The following is a 19,553-nucleotide window of genomic DNA, read 5'->3' as shown; positions in this document are numbered from 1 at the left end:
CTTATGAAGAAAAAACGAACAATAAAGCTGCTCCCGATATTGATTCGCATTAATTCCGCGACAAATTCTATCAACGTACGCAAAATTGGGAATTCACTCAGTCTCTCGGACCGCTAATTTCATTATCGATTATACACCTGCCTTCTATCGATCGTCCAATTTAGCCAGCAGGAGTGCCGTACTAAGACGTCTATGGTGGGTACATAATGGGGCAAGTACGTGGCACGTACTACGTGCCACGTAGCCGGCTTATCAGAGGCGCGCAGAGGGATGCCCAGGGCAGGCTTATCGACTCAGCGGCTTGACAGGCTTCCACGTCCTTTCCCACCTAGTAGGTGGAGCGTCGAAAGATGATGAGCGCCGATCGAAGGACCCCGGGGACCTTCAACAGCTCTCTCGGGGGTGGGCACGCGGTAAGCCTCTATACGAAGTCGTTGATGCGTTGTGAGGTAAGAGAAGATAGCGCGCGGCCGAGCTACATTGACCGATATTACGTGCTTAAGAAGCTCATGGCCGTTGCCCGATATGGCTACAGCGGTAAACAGAATCTCTCCCTTCGGCGACTCCCTGCTTCCCCTCCCTGCCCCCTTTCCACGGCCTCGCCGCAACCGGAACAGCTTAGCGCGAGCAAATATATGTATTTCGCCGCTCGTGAATCGAGAAAACGTGAACGGAGAAAAAGAATTAGTCGGTCAAATATGGGGATTGCCGTTTGGGGGCCTAGTAATCTTCTTAGTGGCGCTCGCGTGTCGTCAGATCTCGACAGTGGCCCGAAATCGGATGACTGTGTCATTGAGATCAGATTTCAGATCGCTGCCGGAGTGCGCGTATCTGTGCGCTCACTGACGATGAGATAAAGTTCTCGCCTCTCGAATCGATAAAGCGATCGCGTGGATTGAATCCGTTTGAAGGTACATGTCGATTGTTCAAGGTTACATATTACGCGGAATGTATGAAAAATACGTTCTCTTTTCTCGGGTCTTTTCCTTCGAAAACTTTCCAGTTTCAGATTCCGAAGAATTTGCTAAATGGCACAACCTTGAGCACCGAGACGCACGATTGAGAGAGGGAGAAAGATGTCGATATATGATATAAATTTTCTTCCTTTCGCAAATGTGGTACTCACAGATTGTAGTGCACGTCCGCCATGTTCGGTCGATAACGAAGAGCTTGGACGAAAGCTTCCTCCGCTTCGGCTACTCGTCCTTGCTCGCTGAGAATGCTGCCCAGATTGCCATAAGCTGCAAGCAACATAGATCGTATTCGATATTTCATACTTTACGTTACTGGTCGATGAAACGTTAAACATTAACACGTTCGGATCGATATGACCGTACGCAAGGTACACGCAGAAAAATATTCTATTGCGACAACTAGAAATTTTCTGTTACATGAAGTTTAGTTGCAATAAACAGAAAATTCTGTTTCGTCAACCGGAGAACCATTCACATCAACAATTGCTTTCGATTGAAGGAAGGAAGAAATTTTCGGCGAAAATACGGTAACCACAGCAGAATACTCAGCTACTCTTACAGAAGGCGTGGAACTATACTGTATACAGCACGTCCCATTTTAAAAGATTCACTCAAATATCTCGAAAACACTGCATTAAAATCGAAAAATATTTCAAACAAAAGTTGTATAGTGTAAAGCAGGGATCCGCGAAAAACATCTATGTCAAGTGATCATCGATGGTTACTTTTCGATGTTTCGATATTTTGCCATCGATATAACGCCTTACGATACATCGATATTGTACCGATGTTTTTCTCCGATATTCTGTTTTTACACATTTAACTCTTTCGTACTTCTACGACATATATGTCCCACTTATGAAAATATCATAACTTTAAGACAAATGGTTCTAGTTTAAAAAATAAATAATTTAAAAAGGAAAGTGAAAGAGGAAAATTGCAAGATAGTGCAGACATTGCAGCTAAAAGGAAAACACCTATGAATAAATAAGAAAAACGTAAACAGTAAGAAAATTAACCAATCATAGTCGATTATTCTCTTTACGATCCAGAAATAATCAACTGTAATATTATTTTTACAATCCGTAAATAAGAGTTTATGGGACTTATAAGAATTGAGATACGTCTTGTTTATATCGTCTATTCTCATATTTTTTTGCTCTGTAACTTGTATTTCTTAATAAAAAAATCTATGATGAGTGCATGTTGCTGTGAATTTTTTATGTTCTGTTAATAATATTTGTTTGTATATAATTCTTTTATTGCATAAAAACACCGATATCAAGTAAATATCGATGTTGTAGAGTCGATATTTATCAAATGTTGATATGAAGTTTTGATGTTAATTTCGATGTCAAATATCAATGTCACTCTTACCGATGTGGAACCCTAGTGTAAAGGAAGACATAAAACAACTATATCAGTTTGTTTACAGATGGTGCCACTTTCGAGGTATTCACTGAACGTTACTTTTCTTAAATGGAAATCCCAATTATTTATCATTCAATATATATATATATATATATATATAATATATCAATTATTTAAATCATCTTTTTCAATTTTTCAATTAATTTGAACAACTTTTGTCTGAAACATTTTTTTTCTTGCCTAATTTTTTTTGAGATACTTAAGAAAAATTTGATAACTTTTTTAATATTTAACCTACTATATCTCGCTAACTGTCTGTCGGAAAAAAAAACAGTACTAGACCTTTTTACTCCATTTAGTCACAAGAATATATTGTTACAATAGTACCTAACTTTTGTTAATTTATTGATCTTTGAAAATTTCAAAATCATTAAATTAACAAGTCAGGACACTATTGTAACGATATATTCTCGAGACTAAATAGAGTAAAAAAGAATATAGGTTACGTCGGAATGTAGGTTACGTTAACGAAATGCCGTTAGAAAGAAAACTTGAATTTAGACAGCTAGCCGATCCCCAGCTACAAGACATCAGCCGGCGATTAGAATTTGGTGACGATCCCAAAAAAGTCTAATACTATTTTTTCTTCTGACAAATAGTTAGCAAGACAAATAGTTAGCAAGTAGGTTAAATATTGAAAAAGTTACCAAGTTTTCCTTAAATATTTCAAAAATTATTAGGTAAATAAAAAAATGTTTCAGACAAAAATTGTTCAAATTAAGTAGTAGAAAAAGATGATATAATAAAAAGTTGGGATTTCCGTTTAAGAAAAATAATGAATATCTCGAAAATGGCGCCATCTGTAAACAAACTGATATTGTTTATGTCCTCTTTTAAACCATACAACTTTTGTCTGAAACATCTTTCGATTTAACGCAGTGTTTCTGAAATATTTGAGTGAATTCTTTAAAGTAGGACATCCTGCTTGTAAAGAGAAATCTTTCAGTTAAGGCCTCTGCACGTAAAAAAGCGTTAACCATAATCGTAATTTCACTAGTTTCCAATATATACAATTAAATAAAATAACAGAAGTGAAATTCCGTAACCGTAACTTTAAGACGGAATTTCAATTGCGTTACTCTATTTAATTGTATGTGTTGGAAACTACTAAAATTACGGTTACGATTAACGCTTTTTATATGCAAAGGCCTTTATCGCGATCGAAAAGATTCCGTTTGAAAAAGTTGAATAACGTTGCCAATGATGCGATCTTGAACCTGTGTGTACATTTTTCCCCTCCACTTACGTACACAGAGACTCTTTGTTTTATCCATGTGAAGACAGTCGTCAATCGGATACAGCAAAAAATGCAATACTATCTGCAAGATATGTATATTTATAAAGGCCCATATTCTGAATTCTCTTTTATCACTAAAAATAGTTGACAGCTGATCAGAAGACTTATAAGCCACTTTTACAGTCATCTTTAACCCGGCGTCATTGTAGTAATAAAATGTTACACGCACGTTGGGGCGGGTCATGATGATCCGATTATTGTTTGGTCCACCCTCGCAGTGTCAACTCTGGTTTCGGAAAACTAGTAACTTTTATGGAACGGTAGTCTCTTAATACAGGTAATTTGATGAAATACTTAATAGCTTTAAAAACGCTATGACCCAGCCTCAATGACGTCGGGTTAATGATAAAAGAGAGTTCAGAATATGAACCTATATCATTATTGCGCCGAAAAAGATACATAAATTATAAACATGTTTTCCTCAACTGAAAAAATTCGCTACATTAGCAGATTTTTTAGTTCGCAAAACATTACATTAATTGCAAGGGCAACAGAGAACCTGTTTCCCATAACCTAGACATCCGACAATTTAAATGTCCGACAACATGCACTGAACTATAAGTTGTGACAACCGGCGCTCACGAATGAAACTATTCTTGACAACTTGATGTTCGGCTGAGGGGATCGAATATATTTTTTAGGACAACAGAAACCTTCCAACGGATTTTTTCTGATGTTGCAAACTGAATTTTCAGTTGATTCCTGAAGAACCGACAGTTTTGGTTGTCGTAACTGAAATTTAGTTATATCAACTGAATAGTTTTCTGCGAGATACAAACAGACGGATGAGCGTCACTGTATTTTAACGCACAGTATTTTGGACGTAAAACGTACATTTTAACAAATTCTGGCGGTTTCGGAAAATTTCGAAAAATGACAGAGCGAAAGAGCGAACATTGTTGGTCCACTGTGCAGAAAATGCGACTACAATGGCCGAGATAAATGTTAACTGATGACGGACAAATGCATAAACGTTGCAGAGAGTATTTCTGACGTGGGTTATTGCAAACGTATATTTAAAAAAAAACGAAATATCGGTAATTCCCGAAGAATTTGAGGAAGGAGGTACAACGTAAGAGGCAAAAGGAGAACGGCGTCCCGGCGTGTAAAGAAAACGCCGCCACAACGGCCGAGGTAATTGTTAACGGATGGCACACAATGCGCGGGCGTGAAATACGTCTTACGCTTTCAGTGTTAATTATTATCCCAGTGGCAATTACTTGAGAATTATCGCGATCAAGATACGACCGCCCATCATTTCTCTGCTTACGTGCTTACTCCCTCGTACACGGCTTATAGTTGAATATTCAACTCGTTAAATGATCAGCAGGAAGCGCTCGGGAGCATAGTTACATGCTGCGCGCACGCACGCCGCGTGCGCGCTCATATAGATCACCTTTCAGACACAGAGACTAATACTTTCGTCGTTATATTGCACTTTCGAGCGCCGTTCTGTGTAATATTGTTTCAAGTGCCACTCGCGCGCGGAAAGAGCAATTTGAATCACTCCATTGATATCAACTCCGACGGGCGCTGCTTAAAGCAAAATTATTTAATATCGATGCTCAGTTCAAACGGTTCCGCGGATCGTGTAATAAATAAAGCGCACAAGTGGCTTTGATATATTGTTATCGTCCAATCCGATGGAATGTATTGGGACTTTATTAAATTTACGTACTTGCACAAATGACTAATGCTCGCTTCAGCTGCTATCATTTTGCTCGCGCCGAGCGAGCCGGATAATCCCTCGCGTAAACATCAGCCGGAACAACGAAAGTATCCAAACAGCCGGCCTAATTCTTCATCCGCTCCGTTTTTATCAGACATCATGCTTGATCGTCAGTAGCCGCAATGCAACTTAACACAGCATGCGACGACCGCCAGAGACGCGATCGCAGTTAAGCGTCGTTAAAAGCTACCATCAAATATCATACTCCAGGTTAACTTTTCTTGTTATTGTTTATAGCAAAGTATATGCGAGAATCGATCTGTTTTATCATAATGCTGCCACTACTGATGGTATGAATAAATACCTATAAAATTATTCAAGTATAGTCAGTGTGGTTGCGTTTTTTTAATAAAATCAAAAATTCGCATGGGATGAAACTTCTCCCATGGCAATCCTTAAGGGTTAAGCGAAAACGTCCAAAGAGCGTCCCGACGTCGCGGTGTATGTCAGACGTTAATGTGGTTACGTTTTTTAATAAAGGGAGAAATTCGCATGGGATGAAACTTCTCTCATGGCAATCCTTAAGGGTTAAGCGAAAACGTCCAAAGTGCGTCCCGACGCCGCGGTGTATGCCAGATGTTAAATCAACGAACAGTCATCACTTCATGAGACGCGGGATGGACCGCGGTAAAATCGGAGGAGAAAAGGGGGCGAGGAACGCATGCATTTTTGCGGGGTGCAGACTATTGAACGCTACGAGAAGAAGAGCAGGGAGAGATGGGCGCAGGATGCATCGGCCGGCGAATACACGAGCGGACGGGCGAACGTCGACGACCCGAACCAACAAAATGTAAATTTATTTCTCGTAGCGGAGCAGCCTGTTAACACGGTAACACGCAATTTCTGTCGGCGCAATTAAAACGCGCTGTGACGTCGCCGCTGGCGCCGGCGGTAGCACGTTGTGTCGGCCTCAGCTCGCGTGACCGCCCGTTCCAGCCCCCTCCCCACCTACTCGCCGCTGTCCGCTTCGCTCGCTCTTTCTCTCGTCCCTGCTCTTTTTGCGGGGAACATAGAAAAAATGAGCAGCGGGACTTCGCAGGCGGGGATGGATGGTATTCCGCGGTGGGGGCGAGGGGCGAGATTGTCTCGCGAAAGAGCAACGGACAAATGCCGGATGCGGAATTAAGGGCTGAGCAGCTTGGGGTTGTTAATTAAAGAAGAGAGAGGGGGAAAGAGAGAAGAAAAAAGAAATGTGGAAATATGGAAATAAGCTTTCTCGTACAGGACTCGATAAACGCCCACATTCCCGCCACATTTGTCTAATCGAATTGAGACTTTTTTAAAATCCTAACTAAGGTGTTTAAATAAGATTTAACGAAAATTCCATTTTTCCATACACGCGTGTCATCTCTGCAGCGACCAGTTGTCGCGCGTCAATGGTACCACGAGGGCAATCAGGGTCTTTCGGGGTGGTTGCTATTTTTGTCTTATAAGATATTAAGAAACGAGTGTGACGATGAAAGAGACGAGTATTAAGTTTGCCGGTCACGGCGATTGTTCAGGCCGAAAGTTCAGTCCCCCGCAAGTTGTGTTGAAGGAGAGAACTTTAATCCGTTATAGAAATGAAAAATTAACTCACGAAGGGGAGAAAGTGCCACGCAAGAACCGCACGCAGGGTTATTATCTATGTAGAATTAATGTGTAATACAGTTTCAAGTTAATTTCTCTGCGAGACCACTTCATTTTGATACTAGGTCGAATACGGCGAGAGGCATACTAAGGTCGACGAAATCAAACTTCAGACCCTCGTTGCTCGGGCTTAAACGAGCGAACTCGCATAAATAATAAAAGACGGGGCGATACGATCCTGCAGTAACGTAATGCGCGGTCGATGACGTGGAACAGATGCGCGCCGCTGACATGCGACGCAATTAATACGAACTGCTGTCCGGTAGATTAAATCGCGCGTACGTGCGCAATCAATCGTTAGATTATCATGAGAGTAATGGGGCGGATAGACTGTAAAAAGTGGCAAAGACGGATGGCGTCCCAGAAGGAGGAGGAGGAGGAAGAGGAAGAGGGGAAAACGTATGTGAAGGAAGAATCGCGAGCAACTTGTATCGTTCCGCTGCTCCCTCTGTTGTGTTTAAAAACCAAATATCCACCCGTTCTCTTTCATTTACGAAGCCGTCCTTAAAAATATCGTATTTTTCCTCGCGTTTCCCAGACCTTTAATGAACAGGGTGGGAAGACATTTTGCGAAATTGTCTTCAATATACCGGCATACAGTGCAATGGTCAGAGCAGACAGCGATAGAGGGCCAGATAGGATAAATTAATACAACAGGAACTATGTTGCCTCTCGGGCAACACACACTCGCGTTATGTTGCGCGAATGAAACGCGTTGCTGGAACGAAGCAAAAATTTTTCCCGTCAGTGAGAGAGAAAACTCTCGGACCCCGTTACGCTACGGTCGGAGGACGTAAGTTAAAATAATTACGAAAAAGTACACCGCGGAGGATAAGCGCCGTATGAAAGTAGATAAAAGGTGAAAAAGGGTCGGGACGGATTAGAAGGGTGCATTATAAGGGGGGAGGGGTCGGGAAAAAGAGGGAAGGAGAGAACCCAACGGATGAGAAGAAACGAGAAACTCGCGTATGCTCTTAACGCGTGCGTGCATGTTGGCGTAAGACGTTTCCGGCAGATAGTTTGAAAATATGAAGGTCATGGAGGACGGAGAAAACGAAATAGGAAGAAAAATAATGATCCTTTTAGCGCAATAAGCGATTGTAAATGTTAGCGATTAAACTGAAAGATACAGCAGTTGTTTCACCTCTGAGGCAGCGATGTTTATAGCGTTACTTAGCACTGAGATATAAATTACATATTCCCCCCCCCTACATATGAGATTTTCACGATCGACTCTGTATTAAGCTGCTGTTAGGCGCTGAGCTCCTATTTCCACGTATATGAATGCATTGTGCTGTCGTTGCTCATACCGATACATATCATGTATTGTAGGATATTTTTTTTTATTAATAATGTGTATTACAATCTTAAACCATCGTTCAAATAAGTAATAACGCTAATTGAGAATCGAATTAACCTGTAGGGGCCGAATCATTGTTCAGCTCCCTTTTAAAATTGATTTAATGCTACTAAGTCATTACACGGTAAGATCGTAAGGTTTAATATGTTTGAGTCTTTCCAAATCGTCTTCGGTGTTTAGGAGCAGAATGGCTTCAGTATTAGTATGGTGAGTCAGTCTCCTTTCATGTGATTTAGCAAGGTCCTTTATGGTGTCGTTAACCATCTTCAGGTCCAGGTCTCTGTGTAGGTCCTCGTTATACTGGTACCATCTAGCGTTAGTGATTGTACGAATAATACTGTTTTGCAGGCGTTGAGTTATCAATCGGTTGGAGTTCTTAGTACACACATCCCCATAATTGAATCCCATAAGTCCACATGACAAGTCTGACGACCATCAAATAGAGCAATCTTTTACAGTTGAGATCTAGTTTTGATCTGCGTCCAATTAGCCAATACATTTTAAATATTTTCGAAATCGTATTTTAAAGCGAACATGCTCAGTCTTTTTCAGTACATGTTGCTTTCAAGTAAGTCGGGTATCAAGATACATGCCCAGATACTTAGCGGAATCGCTTTGTGGTATTATCAGATCATTAATATATATACTTTTGTTTTTATCAGCACTTCTCAAGGTAAATGTAACGTGAACAGACTTCTGCTGATTTAGTTGGATTTTCCAATTTTCATCCACTCAGTTACCTTATTTAAAGCTGTTTGCAGTTTTTTAGTGGCAGCTTCCTGAGATTTATTCACAGTTATAAGTACTGTATCGTCAGCATACGTAGCTATAGTGGCGTTATTGTCCGCAAGTATATCAGCAGTTTAGAGCAGGTAAAGAGTAGGTCCGAGGACGCTACCCTGTAGTACACCGGCTATTATTGGAAAGGAGTCAGACTTAGCCTCTTCGTGAGCCACTCTATATTTGCGATTTGTTAGGTAAAATTCTAGTAGTCGACAGATGTTTCCCGATAATAGAGTACGTAGCTTATAAACAAGTCCCTCATGCCAAATCTTATCGAAGGCTTGTGCCACGTCCAAGAATACGGTTGTGCAATATTTTTTCTTTTCAAAAGCTTTTTCGATGACTGATGTTACTCTATGTATTTGGTCTATTGTCGAATGTTGATCCCGAAAACCAAACTGGTGATCTGGCAGGTCTATTAATGGTTTTAGTCGCTTGAGAAGTAGTCGCTTTTTCAAACAGTTTGGATAGACAAAGGGAGTAGTGAAATAAGCCTGTAAGATGACACATCCACTTCTGTTTTTTTAGTTTTTTTGATCGTTATTATCTGAGCTATTTTAAAGCAGTCAGGCACATGTTCCAGACGGAAACATGCATACGTATTGTAGGATATGACTAAATTTTAATAAAATACAGGGTGTCCCCACGGGAAGTTGCTGAAACTAAACAATTGGTTCTCTCCTCCATGATTTTAGAACGGGTCTTAAGGTTAATGGCCGTCCGCCTGAGGGTCCGCAGTTTTATTCTAGTAGAAGCAAGTCTGTACGCAACAAAATAAGTAATCTGATGACGGAAGAAAAGGTCTATCTTATCGAGTATTTCTTTTCCAGAGGAAAAGTACACAGGATGTCCGAGAAATTTTAGATCAACCAATTTGTACAGGTAGAACAGGTGAAATTGAACAATAAAGTCATATGAAATTTTCCAAGAATCGAAATAATTATTGAGTTATTAATTAAAACGCCTGGGACAATAAGCGTACGGGAAACGGTAGGCTGGATCAAGGTACCGTAGATAGAACGGAACAAAGTTAGGTCCTCTCACGGCCGCTATTTTGGGGCAAGAGAATCTGTGTTGGTATACGTGATACTATGTACATATATTATTATGGTTTAGTTGTGTGAGTGAACAGAGTAATCAAAACATAGTTTAAGATATAATCAGGGGTAATCAAAACATAGTTTAAACACATTCCAAAATACCAGTGAGAATTTTCAGAAGAAAACCAATTACAGTGCCGACTGTAATACAAAAAATTGCAAAAACGAAAATAATTTTTGACCTGACGGTATGTGGTTAATCAGTTGAGCCATGGTCGCCGCCATTTTCGAGCCAAACCGTGTGAACCGGATAAGAGGACCTAACTTTGTTCCGTTCCTCTATCAACAGACCTTGGGCCGGACTTAACAGAAGTATACAGACAATAGACAAGTGACTTGCTTCTGAATACTCGTAGCAAAGACAATCAGCTGATTCCATGAGACGTGTTAACAGACAAGATCCTTTCCTCGCCGGCAGGATGCACTAACACACCAGCTCTATACTCTATAGTTATACACTAAACACGCAATCTCACGTAACTTTTGCACTACACGTAAAATCACTTTTCTCGACAGATGTCTCGACAGATGACGCCCGGAAAATCGTTCCGCATAAATGCGAGCTACGACACGCGCATTTTTGCTCACTAAGCACTAATCGTAGGCAATAATCGTATCGGTGTATTCCTCAGGAGTAAATTTCATTTCTTGTCGCGGAGGAGCACGACGCATATCAAACAATTCCACGCGACTGAAGATGTATCCGTGGATTATTGCCGTGAACGACAATCATAAACTAAAAATGATCATCGTATCTTGCGATCTGCATGTATCCTTCTGTATATATATTTCTGTCGAACCCGGCCTACTATTTGCCGTACGCTCATTAGCCTAGACGTTTTAATTAATAACTCAATAACTATTGCGATTCTTGGAAAATTTTATATGACTTTATTGTTCAATTTCATCTATACAAATGCCCGTACAAATTAGTTGGTCCAAAATTTCTCAGATACCTTGTATAGTAGAGCTTATAGGGAGTTTCATATTAAATATGGAACACAAATGACGAGCGATAATACATTGAGAAGGTTAGAATTTGTTAATTATTTAAACTTACGCCTTACATCACTGCATATTTTGACAATTAAATCTGCATTAAAGTAATTTTTTAACAGAATTGTTGCTTTTAATAGAATTATCGGTAATTTTATGCAATACGGAACTATCCAAGATCGTAGGCACGCCCTACCAAATCCTTCTGTGTCTGTAATTATAGAAAAAGGTATTGAAGAAATTGAGAATTATTTTGAATAAAATCTAAATGTTTCCATTCGGAAAGCTGCCCAAATCCTTCAAATGTCAAAAGCATAGGATTTTAAAGCATTTCCTAAACATGCATCCGTATAAAATAATATTTCATCAATTGCTAACCGAACGCGCTATGACGAAACGTATGGAATTCTGCGAAACGATAAATGGAATGTTTAAAGATGGAAATCATGATGAAAAATTGATAATTTAGACGAACGAGGCACATTTCTTAAATCCATATGACTTCTTTCTTTAGAGATATATTAACCCTTTAACTGCTACGGTCGAAATAACTCGAGTATGGAAAAAAATGGCGGCCTTGCTACGATCGAGTTTACTCGATTTGGACTTTCAATGTGTAATACCCATTTAATTTAATTTTTAAAAAGCATTTGAATTGAGCGGGCATATAGTGTCATCTCTTATTATAAAATATTTTATAATTGTAAAAATAACTCAGCAAAGAGGTTCAAACTGGTCATTTAATATCTCAGCAGTTAAAGGGTTAAAATTGTTACGCAGGAAATCCAAAAATGGTGCTAGATTTAGTAGCAACTTTTAAAAAAAGTCGTCAGTAATATTAAAGACGACTATGTTAGAACAAGTTTTTACGAGTTTTCGTAAAAGAATTGAGTTTTACAGATTCAGATTTACAAATTCAGATGATGCGCACTTCAAAAATGTTTATCAGCTTATTTGATCATTAGCATATTTTTCATCATTTCTCATCAACAAAATAAACTGATATGCTAACATTTTTATCAATTTTATTTTTACCCATTAAAAATTGCAGACTTTCCTCTTTTAAATTTTTGTTTTTACAATAACTGAATATATTCGAAAATGACAGCTGATTAGTTTCGACTTCCCATGGAACGTATAGAATTACGTAATAGAGTGTTTTTATATAATATAATAACGAGATATTTTTTTCTTGAATTACACAAATGCTAAATGATACGCATTTAATTACGCATACAAATGTAAAGAATAATTCAATAACTGTATGAGGTGACTAAAGAGAGTCTCGGCGTAATTCAATTTATCTAAAAGCCAACCTGAGCCGAAGGCTTACATAAAACACTTGACACGTTTTTATGTGAAATCTCAACAGTGAGTTTCCTCCTTGTAGAGCTTCGGCTTAACCTTTTCTATATTATACGTAGTTATGTGATATCTCCAATAAAGCAGTGTTCTAATATCGGAGTATTTTAATATCTTTTTCTCCATTACGCATTATATTAATTTCTCTCTTTCACGCATTAAATTACAAATTTCTTATAATATACAGAATATCAGAAATTATCCGTATATCTTCTTAAAATGAAGGAAAGTGGTTTTTATTAAAAATTTTCCAAAATTTTCGATTAGTTGCCAGCTGATACTTACTTAATTTATATGGCACCATTTGAATTTGAGACTTCTTTGGACCATTTTTCTTATCGAAAATAATACAAAATCCAGATCAGACAGTTACGAGGATAGTCCCAGAAATACCCGACCTGACGTGTAGATGGCGGTTGTTCTTTTAAAAGAATGACTATGATAGAAAGTACCAACCTTATAAAGCTTAAATTTGAAGTTTGACGACGCTACGTTGTTTAGTATTTGTTTGGCAGCCATCAATAGTGAACGCTCTCAGTGAATTTGTAAATATGGAAAAAATTGGTCATCATTATGTGATACAATACTTTTATTTGAAAGGCCTCAGTCCAACCAATATCAAAGCGGAGCTAGTTTCTACTCTGGGAGAGTCTGCTCCTTCATTTATAACAGTAAAATATTGGGTGACAGAGTTTAAACGAGGCCGTACGAGCTGCCAAGACGAACATCGCAGTGGTCGACCAAATGAGGTGACCATGCCAGAAATGGTGAAGAAAATCCACAAAATGGTATTGGATGACCGTCGACTGAAAGTGCGCGAGTTAGCAGACATGGTAAGCATTTCAAAAAGTGCTGTACATCGCATATTGACTGAAAATTTGGACATGAGAAAGCTGTGCGCAAGATGGGTGCCGCGATTACTCACAATGGAACAAAAACAGCGTCGTGAGGATGTTTTAATCGAGTGTTTGGCGAAGTTTTGCAGCAATAAAGCCGAGTTTTTGCGTCGATTCATAACCATGGATGAAACATGGGTCCATCACTTCACATCTGAGACGAAGGAACAGTCAAAACGATGGACTGAAAGGGGAGAATCAGCTCCAAAGAAGGCGAAGACAATTCCGTCTGCAGGCAAGGTCATGGCGTCAGTTTTTTGGGATGTGCGTGGGATAATTTTCATTGATTATCTTCAGAAAGGAAAAACAATCAACGGCGAGTATTATGCGAACTTATTGCAGTGTTTGAGTGATAAAATCAAGAAAAAACGGCCGCATTTGGCGAAAAAGAAAGTTTTGTTTCATCAAGACAATGCACCAGTTCACATATCCGTTATCGCGATGGCCAAAATCAATGAGTTAAAGTTCAAATTGCTTCCTCACGCACCCTATTCACCAGATTTAGCCCCCTCGGATTATTTTCTGTTTCCAAACTTGAAAAAATGGCTCGGTGGTAAAAGATGTGCCAACAATGAAGAGGTGGAGTCTACGGTTGATGGCTATTTTGAGCGGCTCGACGATTCCCACTATAAACAGGGTATCGAAGCTATTGAACATCGCTGGGAAAAGTGTATTGAGCTAAAAGGACACTATGTAGAGAAATAAGGATATTTTTTCCCGAATTTTTTGTATTTTCTTTGTTAGGTCGGGTACTTCTGGGACGTACGTATGTAGAATCGACTAAACGTGATTTTTAATCTATGCAAAATAATTGTCATTGGTCATTGTCGAGGAGGACCCCAAAATCAGACGAAACATGTGTGGACGCTTGGCCACACCCTTTATGAGATTTTGGATGAAAACCAGGCCAAGAGCGGTCCCAGACATCCTATGTTCTACTTGTCACAATCGTATACGGGAACATACGTCACAACAAGAGCGTATGCGACAATTGTCAGTACGTTGCGCGCAATGCCGAGAAAAATGACGTTTGTTTCATGTTCCTACGTCAATTTTTCACCGGAATACGGCTGTTTCAAGCACTCGAGGTTTTCGAAGGCGGCGCGCATACGGTGACCGGCGGTGCGCGTAACAACATTGTAACACATTCACACGCCGTGAACTTGACACCTCTCGCACCGGGAAAGGCGGCGCGCTCGACTGAAAAAGCGCAGTGTGCAACATTGTCGATGGGTCTCCGGCGACCGATTTGTTGTTTATTGATATCTCCATGTAGAAAAGTCGCAGAGACATGAAACGAAATCCATACGAAAGCTGAGACTGTCTTCCGTTTCAAATTAGAAAGCGGCCATTTCTCCCTTTTGTCGGCCAATTTTGCGATATATTAAAAGATCAGTCTTCTTGAACTGATAGATGAACTTACAATTAAGATCGCAATTACAATTTTAATTCGAGCAACAGAGTTTTGTAACACAAGAAGATAAACCCTAATTTGATTTAACTTACAAACTATTGTCTCATTTGCATTTTGGCTCATATTTGAGTTATATTGGGTTATATTCATTATGTTTTCAACGATGTAAAGTATATAATTGAAAAACGATTATATATAAATTAATTACGGTTCAGTCTAATATCTCGTTTCAGCAAGACACACTGAGATTACAAAATCGTCATAAGCTATCAAACAATTTCATTCAAAAAATTCTAGTTTATTTCCGTCTTAATAGAAAACTTATATAAAAATGATTCAAGTGTGTATTTAGTCGCATCAAAATTTTCACTTAAACTTTTATCCCAATCGATACATCGATTTTATAAATATTCCGGAAAACTAGTAAAGACGACTTTATTAAAAAGCGTTTCCATATCTGAGTGTTTTAATTCTATTTGCATAGATAAATAGATAAATTCTATATACGTTGCATATACGCGCATGTACACGCGTGCATGAGAGTGAAAATACGTTCTTCTTTTTAATAAATGTTAACTTCTCCCTTTATTATAAAATCCTGAAATATACACACAGGATGCAAAAAATTAACGCCGCACGAGAAAAATGAAATGAAAGAAGGAAGACAGCGGCGAACATAGTAGAAACAAAGAGAGTGTGAGCACGCTCATTCCCCGTTGCATGCCGTGTATTCATCTTTCCGACGATTTTATGGACACGGTAGGCGCATAGTCGCTGGCACCGAGGTGTAAGATGAACAGACGGGATAGCACATGCTTGCCTGTGGCACAATGGCCTCGCCCGGCGTATAACGAGAAAACAGGCGATGTGATATCCGCCGGCCGACCCGGTCTCTGACGGGGAGAATTTCATTTTTACATGCTCATATATTTCGTCGCGGCAGCGCGCCTATCGAGCCTCGATCAACGCGACACTATGGCCTTTTATTATTAACGCGCGCGCAGCGTTTTTTTACTATCTTTATGTCTTTAATCCGTCCGGCGAAGCGGCAGCGTGCACAGCGCGCGAGTTGTTCCTCTCTCTCTCTCTCTCTCTCTCTCTCTCTCTCTCTCTCTCTCTTTTTACGGCCCTCGTGTATAAAATGAGACGTTCCCTGTGGATATTGTATGCGTTTAAGGGCTCGTACGACGATGACGACGACGAAGCGGACGCAGCTGATAAAAGTGTCATTGGTAGCGATGATATCTGCGCGAGGATACTTTGATGGCTCGCGAAGTACTTTGTATTCGGGTCGCGTGAGGCACGTGGCAACGTTACAATCGCGCGGAATGTTTCGAGAAAAATATATATACATTAGGCAAATGTGAAACTTTGAGAGCGATATCACTCGACAAAAATTTAGCTGGATATGTGTCTAGATTCTGAGAGATCCTTCATTCCTTGCTCGTAATGTTCTTTGCTCCTTGTTGCTCCATTCCTTTTCCCGTTTCCATTTCCGTTTATCATTCTATTTTACGTCACTCTACAGTCCTCTCTTCATCTCTATTATTTATTAGTTATTTAGAAAAGCAGAAACAAAGCGATAATCTGCCATTTTTTACGTTAATGTCCAGAATGTTGCCGATCTGACTCGATTTTGATTCGATATTTAGCTGGATATGTGTCTAGATTCTGAGAGATCTTTCATTCCTTGTTCGTAATGTTCTTTGCTCCTTGTTGCTCCATTCCTTTTCCCGTTTCCATTTCCGTTTATCATTCTATTTCACGTCACTCTACAGTCCTCTCTTCATCTCTATTATTTATTAGTTATTTAGAAAAGCAGAAACAAAGCAGAAACAAATAATCTGCCATTTTTTACGTTAATGTCCAGAATGTTGCCGATCTGACTCGATTTTGATTCGACTACAGTGCAATATTACCGAGCAAATAAATTTATGTAACTCTGAGATTCGATTATCTTTATTTGATCTTTTCAGTACATAAAATACATTTGCAGTACATACATCACGAAACGTAACAGTTAATATATCTATTGCACTTCGAACAATAGAAAAAAATGATATAAGGGAAAGTTAAATGACTTAATAAATGCTACTTTCTAATGAAATAAATGTTTTTGTTGGTGCAATAATACACCAGAAAAATGCAATTTTATTTTTATCTTAAATAGAACCCACTGATTTTTTTTGTATAAGTTAGTTCCTTAAAATATTCTGTATAAAAAAGTAGTAGAATAAGTAAGTTAGTAGGATAGCTCGAATGTTCCATCATCACACAACAAACATTTGGCATATTGTTTCTTTAAATTTATCATTACAGAATCAAAATAAGTATTTATGCATGAAACGTTGCATGCGTCTCCCGTATGTAACATTTGTTCAATAGAAAATTGGATATGGGCGATGTTTTTCGCTTTTTAATATAGTATAGCTATATAGAGGATTCAAAAGTGTTACATTCCATGACAAATGCCCGTGAATTAAATTCTACGTAAGCTAATATCCGTATTCTAATGCCCTTCCTTGTTGTAACTGGTTTCATTACATCACGTTTAGCTTTGAAAATGAGTTATATTCCCGCAGATTTTCTTTAATTTCTAAGAATAGGAACGCGACGGTTGTGTATATTGGAGTCGAAATTCTGGCTCTATGTTAAGCCTTGAATTCTATTATACAACGCAGTAGAAGTTAAAATAGCAAAGCAGGTTTAATTCTTATGATATAATTTATTCCTACTTTAATAATTCTACTTTAGTACTCTAAATATGTCTGAAATTTTCATTTTTACCTGTTTTCGTGTCGACATATGTTGTAATATTCTCATATCTTGTTAATAGAAAAATTGTAAGTAGCAAAAAGGTTCAATTGCGAACTTCTATTGAAGCTTTAGCTACTACATAAAATTTAATTTTTCTATAAAATTATAAAAAGATATGATAATAAATAATAATAGTATTAAATGTAAATTTTACTAATTAATTACATACAATCTACATACAATTACAGGCTTCATTGTTTTATTCAGCTTTCAAAGAAGCTTGCCGTCAGTCTACTCGTAATTGTTATCGTAATATATATTTATGCAAGATTATGCGATTATTTGTTAAATTATAAAACACGATATATTTTTCGCTATAAATAATCGATTTGATTATTCTACTACACAATTTTTGTATAAATGTTATGCAATATATAATTCCTATGGGGTTCCTGTTAATGCTCCTAAATATACCACCTATAACCACATATAACACGCTATAATAACGTTTATTTATTTATGTGAATTTTAATAATAAAACATATATTGTTATATTTATTAATAAAAGAGAATTTGTATAAAACTCTATCTCTCTTCTTATTTTAAAATAATATAATATATATAGAAAAAAAAAGAGAGGAAGAGAGAAAACATTTACAGCTGCAAAGCAGCATTAAAACTAAATCTGTAGAATTAAAGATTCAAAAAGGAAGTTGATAAATATCCGTATTGTCAAAGACTTTACCTAGCTTAGGTTTTACCTAGGCTATAGATCATTTAAATAAGTGCAAACTGTTCTTAATAACATGAAAATAGTATCAAAATTTCGATTCGGGTATGTACGGCTATATATAATTGCAGCATTTATAGAATTCTTATCGCAAAGCGCAAAGATGCTGAATTTATCTACTTTTTCACTGTTTCCAGATTCCATAATTATATTCTCTTCATTAAATTACGACTCACTTGTTAAGGCCATCACACAAATGAACGTAAGTAGTAAGACGTAAGCAGTAAAGAAACTGACCAATCACAATCAATTATTCTCATAAGTTTTAAAATGGCGTCTTTAAATTTCGATTGTGATTGGTCGATTTGCTTACTGTCGACGTCTTACTGCTTAAGTTCGTTTGTGTGTGATGGCCTTTACTCCGTACGAGTCTTACTGCTAGACAGGCGTCTGGTAGACGGCACTGCTTTTCCCGACGTTATCGAATATTTACAGTGTCTGCAATATCCTTCTAGACACTCGATGCCAAATGTTTGTTGTATGATGACGGAATGTTCAAACATTTACTTGAATAAATCTGAAATATCTCATAAAGTACTCATCTTTGGCCATCTTGCCCTATTACTTTTTGAGAGCAGAGTATTTTAAGGATTCGACTTATGCAAAAAGTCAGGGAGTTCTATTTAAAATTAAAATAAAATTGCATTTCCCTGGTGCACTAACAAAAACATTTGCTTCATTAGAAGTAATGTTCATTGAGATACTTTTCCTTACACAATTTTTTCTACTATCCAAAGTGCAAAAAATATTAACTATTTCCGCGTGACACATCCTGTATATATTTTATAAATTTCTAAAGTGGAGTCTTAACTTTTCACTTATACAGAGTGAATGTTCCATTCTGAATGAACGAATGTATACATATCTTACTAAAAATTTAAAAGTAAATTCAAGGTATTCCATTGTCATTGGAATAACTTTATTTCATAATCTTTGATCAACATATTCAATTCAAACATATTCAATCAAAGTATTCACTCTCGTATGAAGTTAGAATCTATTCTAAGTTTGAGTAAAACACTCACTTCTATAATT

At 38.0% G+C, this 19,553-nt stretch overlaps 1 protein-coding gene across 2 annotated transcripts in view; it reads right to left on the bottom strand.

Moving 5' to 3' along the window:
- Tmtc2 (Transmembrane O-mannosyltransferase targeting cadherins 2) overlaps nt 1-19,553 on the bottom strand; it is a 520,379-nt gene that overhangs the window by 244,731 nt on the left and 256,095 nt on the right. For both annotated transcript variants that reach the window (XM_025297016.1, XM_025297017.1), the window contains exon 5: nt 1,127-1,241. In XM_025297016.1, the coding sequence (XP_025152801.1) occupies nt 1,127-1,241 (115 nt within the window). The remainder of the gene's footprint in view (nt 1-1,126; nt 1,242-19,553) is intronic.

Source organism: Harpegnathos saltator, unplaced genomic scaffold, assembly GCF_003227715.2.
Source record: "Harpegnathos saltator strain DR-91 unplaced genomic scaffold, Hsal_v8.6 scaffold166, whole genome shotgun sequence".
In the NCBI taxonomy this organism is placed as follows: Eukaryota; Metazoa; Arthropoda; class Insecta; order Hymenoptera; family Formicidae; genus Harpegnathos; species Harpegnathos saltator.
The sequence above is the reverse complement of the archived record's forward strand: the minus strand, read 5'-3'. Positions and strand labels throughout refer to the sequence as shown.